At 42.0% G+C, this 13074-nt stretch overlaps 1 protein-coding gene across 11 annotated transcripts in view; it reads right to left on the bottom strand.

Annotated features, from left to right (window-relative positions):
- CPLANE1 (ciliogenesis and planar polarity effector 1) overlaps positions 1–13074 on the bottom strand; it is a 149014-nt gene that overhangs the window by 4056 nt on the left and 131884 nt on the right. For 10 of the 11 annotated variants that reach the window (XM_044232526.1, XM_044232525.1, XM_044232540.1 and 7 more), the window contains 5 exons: positions 6561–6726; positions 3879–3937; positions 3251–3418; positions 2392–2504; positions 359–448 (listed from right to left, as the gene is read on the bottom strand). In XM_044232526.1, coding sequence (XP_044088461.1) covers positions 359–448; positions 2392–2504; positions 3251–3418; positions 3879–3937; positions 6561–6726 — 596 coding nt within the window. The remainder of the gene's footprint in view (positions 1–358; positions 449–2391; positions 2505–3250; positions 3419–3878; positions 3938–6560; positions 6727–13074) is intronic. The other variant, XR_006382179.1, reaches the window with a different exon arrangement.

Below are 13074 nucleotides of genomic sequence, written 5' to 3'. Positions count from 1 at the left end.
CACAGCTCATTCAGAGTCCTCAAACTTATCATAACTCCGTGACAATGGCCGCCTCTTGAGTACTTGCTTTTATGTTCAGTTCTCTGCTAAGCCCATAATATGGGTTCTCACTCATAACAATCAGGATTTTGCAGGCGAGAAAGTTGAAGCTTACACAAATGGGTTAGGAATTTGCCCAAAACTAAAGAATAAGTGGTGAACTAGGATTCCAAAGAGAACTAACTCCTCAGCCCGTTCCCAAACCACCATTAACACACTGCCACACCCACATTCTGAAATCTGCAATTGAAATTTCTGAGATGCCTTACAACTTTTAAAAATTTAAGTTGAAGAACTTTATTCTTTATTTATCCCTTACCTTTTTGGAAGGTAACTGGAGATGCCACAGCCTTCCTTACTGCCACTTTGCCTCTGCCACCTTTGCTCTGTATGGTATAAGTAGCAGTTCCTAGATAAACAGACAAACTCCTTTAACCTATGAGATGGGGAAAGGAGGCTAAGAAGGCAAGAGAAGGGGCTGCCTTGAAGGCCGGGGACAAGCTCCAGACAGATCTGTGGGATGGGGGACCCCACGTGCAGGAGCACCTTTTCGAGAACAGTCCCCCAGGAGTAGGGGAGCTGACTAAAGGGGGCCAAGGCCTTAGCCCAGGCAAGTGCAATGTCATCATACAGGCCGACTCTGGACAGACCCAAGCCAGAGACACATTTCCACAGAATCCAAGACTTTTCCATCTAATATTGAGAAACCATAGAATTGAGAAACCATAAAATCCTTGCCAATTTTTGGCATTTCTTTTACTTTACTTTGACAAATGCATCAGGTATAAAATAAAACTTCAAAAAAAACATGGTTACTACTTTGAAATTTTAGTTTAAAAAGAGCACTCTTATTATAATTTGTTAATTAAGAGCAGGAGTTAAACTATGAAGTTTTATTAAGAGGACTGGAATTCATAGAAACTTCAATTTTCTAATTGAGGCAGCATAATGAAGCGTAGATTCTAAGTGTGTAGGCTCTAGACCCAGACCGGGTTTAAATCCCTAGCTATCTGATCTAAGACACTTATTTCAACTTTCTCTGCCTGGGTTTTCTCACCTGTAAAATGGGACTATAACAGTACATGTCTCACAGGGTTGTAATTAAAGAGCTTAAATAGAACCTGGCACATTATGCAGCTAAAAGCTGTATGCATTCATACTACATATTAACCATGATTATATATTTTTTAAGATTTTCTTTATTCTTGGAGAGAGAGAGTACGAGCTAGGGGAGGAGCAGAGAGAAAGAAAGAACCCCAAGCAGACTCTGATGAGCGCGGAGCCTGATGAGAGGCTCAATCAATCTCATGGTCCTGAGAATCATGACCTGAGCTGAAAATTAAAAAAGCCAGACACCTGGGGCACCTGGGTGGCTCAGCTGGTTAAGTGTCTGCCTTTGGCTCAGGTCATAATCCCAGAGTTCTGGGATCGAGCTCTGCATCAGGCTCCCTGCTCCATGGGGAGTCTGCTTCTCCCTCCCACTCTCTGTGCTCCCTCTCTAATAAATAAATAAAATCTTAAAAAAAAAAAAAAGAGCCATACACTCAATTGACTGAGCCATCTAGGTGCCCCTATGATTATACATTTTTAATGTGTAATCATTTCACAAAATAAATACTTTTTATTCTGGTAATCAAAACCCAAATATGGCTAAATTAACTAAAGGAAAGCTAGCAATAAATAACAGATGTTATATCTTCAAATGTGCAAAAGGATGTTCAAAAGGTAAAAACATGATATTTCTTTTTTTTTTTTTAAGATTTTATTTATTTATTTGACAAGCAGAGATCACAAGTAGGCAGAGATGCAGGCAGAGAGAGATGGGGTGGGAAGCAGGCTCCCCACTGAGCAGAGAGCTTGATTCGGGGCTTGATCCCAGAACCCTGGGATCATGACCTGAGCTGTAGGCAGAGGCTTTAACCCACTGAGCCACCCAGGCACCCCAAACATGATATGTCAATATAAGCCTCTTACTATTCCTCTTCTGTGACATCCTGGTATCTGTCTAGTCCATCTGATGTCTATAAGAACTTGGCTTGTAAAATGCCTACCTTTTCAGCCAGACACACAAAAAGAAACATATTCCCAAATAAGTCTTAATCTAAATATTGACTGTTCAAATTCTATTATAAAAAGGCCATTCGTTTAAGAAGATTTCTGGAGTCTTCCTATTTCAAAGCGGCAGAACAAACAAAATCCCAGCACAGGTGAGTCTTTACCAATCCTACAACTTGCATTCTGCTGACATGAGAACTGCTTTTCATTAAGATCTCATTAATGAAAACCAACTCTGGAGACAAGGAGGTCCAAATTATACAAAATTTAAAATTTAAAAAAAGCTTAAATTCTTACCACATGGCCAAGGAAGGCCTTGAGGTTTTCCCTTTCGGATATAACTTGGTCTGGATATAGATCTGAATTTTCCAGGTTGATTTACTGGAATATTGTGACCATGTTGATTCTCTCTAAAGTAGAAATTATGTAATTATTATATCCCTAGAATCTCAAACCAGTAATGAGCTATATTTCAGAAGGCCCAAATTCTAGCCCTGATTAATACATTCACTTGACATTGCTTACTCTGTACTTCAGCGGTATGTTTCACGTGATAACAATTCTCAACAAATCATTTTTTGTTCAAACTTAAACTTCATTGGTTTTTTTTTAAGGAAACTGTTTTTGGTTATCTGCCCAATTCAAATTATCTATGTATTTGGCAGTTACTTATGTATTTAATACCCTGCTTTATTTTAGAAAAGATTCAAGGGAGTCTCTTGTATTTTGAGTAGACCCCAAACTATGCACACACAAGTGACCTGATTACATGTGGGTTTGTGCTGGGAAGAGACAGCGGAGAAGTGAGAAGCTGGTGAGGACTATTTCTACAGGAGTGGAGCCAAGTGGGGCAACGGGGAAAACAGTGAGCTGGCAGAAAAGGAGGAAGCAGAATTGAACAGATAGCGACACTGTGTTAGGTACGCCGAAGTGCTCTGCCATCTCTAAGAGGTATAATGACATTGTTGTCGTTTTCCTCGGTGATTCTATAAACTTATAAAGACCTTGTAATCATAGGACCATGTTTTTCTTTACTTGATTTTCATATTTCTGAGCAATGTAGATGCAAAGACACTGAACTTGGGTGACAGAAGCACCACATTCTTCTTACCATGCCTGACATAATCTCGCCAAATGATATGCCAAACTGTCTCACCTTCTTGGCGAAAGAGAATGTTGCTCTTGGGAAATGGGAGCAGCTCTGGGTTTGTTAGGCAAGGCTTTCTGTGCAGCTGTTGGGAGCTGTACTGACTCAGATAACAGTTCATTCATCAGACTGTACGCTTGTGAGATCCGCCGACTATAGTGGTCAGAGAGTAGCAATCTTCAGACAAAGAATTAAACAACATTTCATGAAAGAGTCATTTTCAATTCATGCCTCTAGAGGGAATGGAATGTTTGAAAGATCACCTAGCATTTTTTTCAAAGCTTTTCAAATGCAAATTCATATTTCAGATTTCTGAAAAACATTAGGTGGAAATTAGTAAAGGTACCTACAGTTATGGCCCTTTAGGTATTTTCAAAACGTACATACATATCTGGATTGGGAGAGGGAGGACAAGAGCGGAAGTAAAAGTCATGTAATTCAACAGAATAAAAGACATTTGAAAGCAAATTCCTAAAAAGTCTAGTGGAGTCTACTTTCCTGGCAGTTATCTCCCATAATGTTCTGTTCATGCACAAAAAGGGGCTCCTGTGAAGACTAGAGCTCCCCAGGCGGAGCCTGCACCTCGGGTGCGCAAACTGGGGAGAGAGGGCGCCAGGGGTACCGCTACCCAGCTCACCTGTCCTTTTCGTTCTTCATCTTCTGTCTCAGCCTGATTTCCCTTGAAGTCATGTAAAACTGCACGAGAAATACCCGGTTAGTCTGTTACTGTTCAGTTCAAATAATTAAGCCTTTTTGATGCACGAAAAACATGAAAATTCCACTAATCAATTTTAATGGGAGCTTAAAACATGTTTTGCTCTTCAGGAAACAGTGCAGAACACTGTCTTATTTGACGGAGCTTCCTATCCCAAACACAAATCATGAAAATGTTAAAGCATCATGTGATTAAAATCTAATTCAGTAAGTGGGAAGCAAAATCTATTTTAGCAGCTAAATTCAGCATTTTATCCAAAGGAGAGAACCTTATCAGCTGCATTTATTTTTCCTTTTTTTAAAATTTAAATTCAATTAATTAACATACTGTGTCAGCTGCATTTGAAATGGGAAAGAACATTTTAAGGATGAAGACACAGACTCTTCATACTCGGTCTTGTGGTTGATAGTGTACTTGATCAAGCAGAAAGGAGTCAGACTTTGAAAACTATCATTTTAATGTTTCAAAATGCCTACCAGCAACCTACTGTAGTATGTTCACTGTGACTTGTAAACTCTTCAAACTTATGCACCAGGAGGCAAACTAGTAAGTGTCTTATTCCAGAACTCTAAGAGTAACTACTGAGTTACTAATGAAGTCAAGTCCTTTTAGACACAATCGTGTATATAAAAATGCACATAGAAGTGCATTCACTCTCCATAGGCCCTACACGGAAGTCGTCAGTAACAAACTAAAGGTCTTATTAATTTCTGATACAAATTCAAATGAAATTTTTAATTACATTAACCTGTGCTCGCTTCGGCAGCACATATATTAATTACATTAACCCCTCACTAATCCCAATACCTTCACCTGAATAGAAGATACAAATAAACAGGTGTTTGCACTTGTGGAGAGAGGTCATGAAGTCGACGAACCAAGCAACGCCAGTGCCCTCAGAGTTAATTTGTTCCAAAATTGGACACCATCCTAACTATCTTGGGTATCTGCTTGGTTGACAGCGAGATACCAGAACCCACCCCCTGTGGGTAGAAGAACACACACATAAACACATACACTTGAAGATCCTAGTCAGGTACCTCAGCAGCCTTGAAGGTCATTAACCAGGTCCTTAACACTATCCACAAAATGTTCTGTTAATTAACCTCAGGCCACCTTGGTGGCTCAGTTGGTTAAGTACCTGACTCTTGATTTTGGTCCAGGTCATAATCTCAGGGTCATGAGATCAAGCCCCATAGCGGGAGATTCTCTTTCTCTCCCTCTCCCTCTACCCCTCCCTCCAGGTCGTGTGCACGTGCCTGCACTCTCTCTTAAAAGAAAAAAAATTGATATTAATATCTCCAGACACAGGGGCGCCTGGGTGGCTCAGTGGGTTAAAGCCTCTGCCTTCGGCTCAGGTCATGATCCCAGGGTCCTGGGATGGAGCCCCACATCGGGCTCTCTGCTCAGCGGGGAGCCTGCTTCCCTTCTCTCTCTGCCTGCCTCTCTGCCTACTTGTGATCTCTGCTTGGCAAATAAATAAAATCTTTAAAAAAAGTATCTCCAGACACAAGTAAAGTATGCAATTTACTTAACAGTTCACCTACTTTGCACCATTTGGTGCTTAAATGTGACAGCCCTATCTGGGAAATTCACTTTTATAGAACATGTTCCTCTAATGATGCTTAAAAAAATTAAGTACTATATATTTTATCTAAAATTACAAAGTAAAAGATAAACTTTAAGTATAATTCAAATGTAATTTTCATAGTAATGTGATTATCAAAGTAACAGGACCCTGAGATCACGACCTGAGCTGAAGGCAGAGGCTTAACCCACTGAACAACCCAGGCGCCCCCATACTCTATTTTTTGTAGATAACTTATGGATACAAAATTGATTTTTTTTAAAGATTTTATTTATTTATTTGACAGAGATCACAAGCAGGTAGAAAGGCAGGCAGAGAGAGAGAGAGAGAGGAGGAAGCAGGCTCCCTGCTGAGCAGAGAGCCCGATGTGGGACTTGATCCCAGGACCCTGAGATCATGACCTGAGCCAAAGGCAGCGGCTTAACCCACTGAGCCACCCAGGCGCCCCAAAATTGATTTTTTAAATGGCTTTACTACACACACAATTGTTCTACTGCCATTGACTCTGACTGAAAATTAAGGGAAAAGTTCCAATTGGTCACCAATCAGTTAACCTCTTCACTTAGTTAAAATTAGCAAGAGCCATAGTTAGCCAGGGGAAGAAAAAGTATTTAAGATAGTTCAACAGAGGGGCACTCAGGTGGCTCAGTTGTTAAGAGTCTGCCTTTGGCTCAGGTCATGATTCCAGGGTCCTGGGATCAAGCCCTGCCTGGGCAGGAAGCCTGCTTTTCCCTCTCCCACTCGCCCTACTTATGTTCCCTCTCTGTCACTCTGCAAATCAATCAATCAATCAATCAATCAATATCTTAAAAAAAAAAAGGAAAGTTTAACAGAACATGGCTTATAAAATACCTTGCTACATTTTGTTAACTAACATTTTCTGACAAGTCAAACGATGACATTTCTATCTAATAAAAAATGTATCCAAATTAGGTTAATCCTTTTCTTGAATATTTGCCAGGGAAAACTGCACATATTCGCTGCTAATCCCATTGCCCCCGATCCTGCATACTTACTGGATTGCTCCTTGGGCAGAAAGGGTCATGTTCTTGCCCTCTCTTCTCTGCCAACTGGTTTAAGTACTCTGCCATTCTTTCCTTGCGTTTTCTTTTCATCCACATCTGAATTTCTCTTCTTTCCTTCTCAGTTCTTTGTGTTCGTCTACCAGAAGAATGCTGAATTCTGAGAAATTTAACAGGCAGGGCATCACTTAATTTTACATTTTTTATGGATCTAAGTAGTATCACAACTAAATACTATTTATTTGGAAAGGGATTTTTTTTTTTTAAGATTCTTCTAAAGTAATTTCTACACCCAGCATGGGGCTTGAACTCACAACCTTGACATCAGGAGTGACACGTGCCACTGACTGAGCCAGCCAAGAGCTTTTTCCTGTTCTCAAAAAGCAGTACAGAGGGACGCCTGGGTGGCTCAGTTGGTTAAACGGTTGCCTTCAGCTCAGGTCATGATCCCAGCATCCTGGGATTGAGTCCCGCATCAGGTTCCTTGCTCGGTGGGAGCCTGCTTCTCCCTCTGCCTCTGCTGCCACTCTGCCTGCCTGTGCTCTCTCTCTCTCTCAAATAAATAAATAAAATCTTAAAAAAAAAAAAAAAGCAGTACATATTCATGTCCCTATCAGCTTGCTCTAATCTGTTCCCTGAAATCCACTAAAAATGATCTCAGAAAGCTCACCTCCACCACCAACAAAAAGCTCACCAATAGCCTCTTCCTCCCACTGTACTTCTCTAGAACATTTAATAGAACTGGCCCTTCTTTTCTTTGTTAAACTCCAACATGGGTCGTGCTTGAACTCTGGAAACACTGTGCAGTCTCCTACGTTGGCTCCTTTCATGTCTGCTCACCTCTTCAATATTAAAGTCTTTAAAGGTTCCGTTTTGGACTTCTTCACCAATCATCTACTCCTGGAATACCTCAAACACTCCCAAAACATGCCACAGAGATGACTTCTAAACAGCTGCCCTTGAGGACCTGCCCCCACTTCCGTGTCCACACCGTACTTCCCCCGGGCTGACCTGAACACACGCCTGGGCATGCGGGCATGTTATGGCTGGCCCATTCCTGCAAGACACAGGACTCCTCTGATGGGCCATGTTGATGGATGTCTCACCGCTGACCCGCTGAAACTTTCCTAGAACACCGAATTGCAACACTGCACTTGCTCGACCCTCTCCCCTCCTCCTTCTCTCTCCTCCACAGGGTGCGATAACACACTGTGATCTGATGCTTCCCCCACTTCTATATTTTCCCCCTCTTTCCCCTCACAGGCCTTTCTCCCAATAAATGTCTTGCACATGCCTTCTGCTTCTCAGATGACGTGAACAGACACAAGTAGTACTAAAGAATGGTCCACGAAAACAGGTGGTGTGAGGCAGGGATTTGGGACAGACTCATTACCCAGCATGAGAGGAGAACATCATCCTGAAAGGAAGGTCACTGGTACAAACGATGTGGTTTACACTGAAAACCCGCTTTTCCTTTTGGAAATGTGGATTTGGTATGTGCTAGGAAGAGGCTGCCTACTCAATCAGCCCCTAAGAAAAACTCTGGGAACTGAGGCTCTATAAATGAGTGTCTGTGGTGGACATTATCTCATGTGTGCTGTCACAAACTGCCGCTGAAGGAACTGTGTCCTGTTGAGACCACACTGGGAGAGGTTTCTTAGGAACCTGTGCCTGGTTTCCCTCAGGATTCGCTGCATGCACTCCATTCCCCTTGCTGGTTTTCTTTGAATTCTCTTGTTGTAATAAATTGTGAGTATGACTCTGTGAGTTCTCTAAGTCCTCCCAGTCAATCAGTGAACTTAAGGTGATCCTGGGGACCCCTAACACAGGATCAAATCCACACTGGGACTGTAGTCTGACAGGTGTCCCCACTTCCTCTGGCTCGTGTCCCTTTCTCCCTCACAGGTGTTTCCCCAAATAAATCTCTAGCTCACCTAAATCTCATTTTAGCATTTGCTTCTGGGATGACCTAAATCTAATGTGCCAATGAATATTACTGAATATTCTCCTAACACCTTATAACAACTGAAACTACATTCGCTATCTTGCCAAGGAAATCCCCATCAACTCAGTCACCCAAATAGAAAGTCATTCTCACTTCCTCCAGGTTGACTCACGATTATTACCCCACATGCTCCATTCTGAACCCTTCATCTTTAGACTAAGTAAGACCTCCCATTGGCTCCCACTGCTAGTTTAAAGCCCTTTGCTGACCCCTTACTGCTTACAGATAAGAAATGGGTGCCTTTGGTTCTGAATCTACAGCCAGCACACCCAGCCAGACCCTCTCTCTCCTTCTAAGACATAACTCCAGTCACATCTAATTCCCAGCCCACTTCTGATCATCACTCCTTAGTATTTTATATTCTTGCTGTCTCGAATACCCTTTCTATTATTTATAAGCAACACGAATTTCTATTTGTGCTTTGAAATACAGCTCAAACACAGTAACTAGCGAAGCTGCTGCATTGGACTGACTCTCCCCACAGGCTCCCATAGCACACTGATATAATCTGGCCTTATGTCACACTCTTTTTATAGTTCTATCTCCATTAAAAAACACAAACCATATTTTTATTCTAAACTTGATACTTAATACATTATTGATGAAATATTCATAACATTCATAAGGTTGACTCTCTTATATAAACAAGCCAAGAGGTATATGTATCCCAAGGAAGCATGAGTAGAAGAGCCAGACTTTATTCTATCAGGAACCAGTTCTTGGATCACTCGTTGCAAGGAAAAAAAATTTTTAACCTAATATTCCAAGAAAAGGCTATTAAATATGTATTCTAAGGATTAATATTGAGGGCAAAGTATTACGGGGCACCTGGGTAGCTCATTTGCTTAAGCGGCTGACTCTTGATTTTGGCTCAGTTCATGATCTCAGGGTCATGAGACTGAGCCCTGCATCAGCCTCCACGCTCAGCTCAGAGTCTGCTTGTCCCTCTCCCTCACCCTCTATCCCTCCCCCCCACTTGCATGCATGTGCACACATACACATTCTCTCTCTCTCTAAAAATGAATGGGTAAATAAAATGTTAAAAAAAATCTTTAACTACTTCTAAAAAAAAGGATTAAATTTATGTTGTACTTAAAATGATAAAAGCTTCCAGGGAAGAGTAGGAGAACCCTAAGGTCATCTCATCCCTCGAACATGACTAGATAACACTCATATCAGTGTAAATACCCCGAGAATATGATAAAAAACTGGAAGAACAAACTCCATCCACAGCTAAATGTAGAGAAGATGCCATATCAAAGAGGACAGGAAGGGTGGAGACTCAGTCAGAGGCTAAATGGAACCACAGGACTGTCTGCTGGAGGGAGGGATGCTGCGGGCATGGAGTAGAGAGAAACAGACCCTCACTCTGAGGAGCCCATACAGGAAAGATGAATCCTCATAACATTTAGCTTTGAAAACCACAGGGGTTGAATTCTGTAAGTTCTTATAATCAGAAGGACTTAAAACCTGGAACTTTAAAAATAAGGAGGCTCAGGTCTGGGAGAGCCTAGAGGGAGAGAGGAAACTGAGTCCCTGTTCTTAGTGAGCACAAGAGACAGCCCTCTGGGACACAGCAGAGAAGGAGCAGTTTGAAAATTGCCTGGGACATAGGGGAGGGAGGTCTGTTTACTAACCTCAAAGCATGTGTTGGAGGGACAAGGATCTTTGGGAGACTTCTCCAAGAACAAAAGACCTGGAGGCACCATTTCTGTCCCCTGCCCCCCAGTCTAGACATAAGGACACCGGGAGGAACAGCACAACACTGACACCTTCTAACTAACTTGCCAACAGTACACTTGCTCCCATGTTTTCTTGCAGACCCATCGCCTCCAGTCAGGATTCCAACTTGCCTCCAATAGCAAATCTATTCACATCATGATCACCACACACATCCCAGCCCAGCGCTCTCCTGCGGACTTGGCTCCTCCAATACACTCTTGGCCAGAGCCCATCTGAAGCCGTGCAACAAGCTTGGCATGTGCAAGCAGCTCCAACAGGAGCCAGCAGCACTTCAAAGTGACCCCTGCTCCAGGGAGAGAGAACCACACACAGTGATCAGACTGCAGCCCCAGTGGTGGGGTAGAGGCAGACAGCGGATCTGATTACAGGCCACGCCCACCAACAAAAGCTTCTCTGGGGACAACAAAAGGAAAGTGCCCTGCACTTCGGTGCTCCTGCATCTCTCGCAAACACTTGGTCTGACTCAACTCAAGCCCAAGGGGACCCCAGACTGGCCCACTAACAACCCAGGGACCACACCCTGTCCACAACAGGTAAAGAAAGACATTATAGACAACTGGACTGAAGGAAAAAGTGGCTCAGCCACAACATCAGGGCACGTGCAACACACAGAGGAGATGCCCCTGAAGCGCCAGGTGCTGGTGCTCAAGGCCACTGCACTGCAGGGCATGACAGCATGTTGTCTTCAGAAGGCCACTACTTGCAAGGCAGGAGATAGAGCTGACTTCCCTAACACAGAAAAACAGTTACAGAGAGTTAGACAAAATGAGGACACAGAGGAATATGTCTCAAATGAAAGAACAGAACAGAGTCACAGGAAGAAACTTATGTGAAATGGACATAGTAATATGACTGAAAGAGAACTTAAAATAGTGGTCAAAAAGATGCTCTCTGAAAAAAGAGTGAAGGACATCAGCAAGACCCTTAACAAAGAGATGGAAAACATAGAACCAATCAGAGATGAATAACCCAATAAATGAAATTAAAAACACAGCAGATGGAAAGAATAGTAGACTAGAGGACATAGAAAAATGGATCAACAACTTGGAGGACAGAAAAATGGAAAGTAGTCAAGTTGAACCAGTAAGAGAAAAAAAAGTAATACAAAATAAAAACAGTCTTTGGGCCTCAGCAACACCATCAAGTGTAATAACATTTGCATTATAAGGATCCCAGAAGGAGAAGACAGAGAAAAGGGAGCAGAAAATTTACTTCGACAAAATAGTATCTAAAAACTTCCCAACGCTGGAGAGGGAAACAGAAATTCAGATCCAGTAGGCACAGAAATCCCCCAACAAAATCATCTCAAGGAGGTCCACACCAAGACACATAGTAATTAAGATAGCAAAAAGTAGTGATAAAGAAAAATTTTTTTTAAAGATTTTATTTTATTTATTTGACAGAGGGAGATCACAAGCAGGCAGAGAGGCAGGCAGAGAGAGAGAGAGGAGTAAGCAGGCTCCCCGCTGAGCAGAGAGCCCGATACGGGACTCGATCCCAGGACCCTGAGATCATGACCTGAGCCAAAGGCAGCGGCTTAACCCACTGAGCCACCCAGGCGCCCTGATAAAGAGAATTTTTAAAGCAGCAAGAGAAAAGAAAATAGTTACATACAAGGAAAACCTCATAAGGCAATCATATGATTTTTCAGCAGAAACAGGGCAGGTCAGAAAGGAGTACAATGATGTATTCAAAGGGCTGAAAGGAAAAAAAAACCTGCAGCCAAGAATACTCCATTCAGCAAGGCTATCATTCAGAATAGGAGAGATAAAGAGTTTCCCAAACAAACAAAATTTAAAAGAATTCATGACCACTAAACCAGCCTTATAAGAAATGTCAAAGGTGGGGGGCGCCTGGGTGGCTCAGTGGGTTAAGCCCCTGCCTTTGGCTCAGGTCGTGATCCCGGAGTCCTGAGATTGAGTCCTACATCAGGCTCCCAGCTCCATGGGGAGTCTGCTTCTCCCTCTGACTTCCCCTCTCATGCTCTCTCGCTCTGTCTATCTCTTTCTCTCAAATAAATAAATGAAATCTTAAAAAAAAAAAAAAAGAAAGAAAGAAAAATGTTAAAGGAGACTCTTCAAGTGGAAAGGAAAAATTGTAAGTAGGAGTAAGAAAAGTAGGAAGTCTAAAAAATAAGTATATGTATAAAAATCAGTCAAGGAACTCACAAAATAAAAATAAAAGGATGTAAAGTATGACACCATACACCTAATACATAGGAGGTGGGAAGAAGAGTAAAGAATGGGTTCAAACTGAAGCACCTGCCAACTTCATATAGACTGCTATATGCATAAGATGTTACATACAGGGGTGCCTGGGTGGCTCAGAGGATTAAGCCTCTGCCTTCAGCTCAGGTCATGTTCTCAGGGTCCTGGGATCCAGCCCCGCATCAGGCTCCCTGCTCAGCAGGGAGCCTGCTTTCCCCCTCTCTCTGCCTGCCTCTCTGCCTACTTGTGATCTCTGTCTGTCAAATAAATAAACAAAATATTAAAAAAAAAGATGTTACATACAAACTGAATGGTAACCACAAATGAAAAAGCAATAACAGATATACAATAAATAAAAAGAAAGGAATCCAAATATATCACCAAAGTCAGCAAACCATGAGAGAAGAGAGCAAAAGAAAGAAATAGAGAAGCAGCACAAACACAACCATAAAACAAGTAACAGAATAGCAATAAGTACATATCCATCAAGAATTACTTTGAATATAAATTGACAAAACACACCAATCAAAGATACAGGGTAACAGAATGGATA

This window comes from Neovison vison, chromosome 1 (genome assembly GCF_020171115.1).
Source record: "Neovison vison isolate M4711 chromosome 1, ASM_NN_V1, whole genome shotgun sequence".
NCBI classification, from domain to species: Eukaryota; Metazoa; Chordata; class Mammalia; order Carnivora; family Mustelidae; genus Neogale; species Neogale vison.
This window is presented reverse-complemented; position numbering and strand designations above follow the sequence as displayed.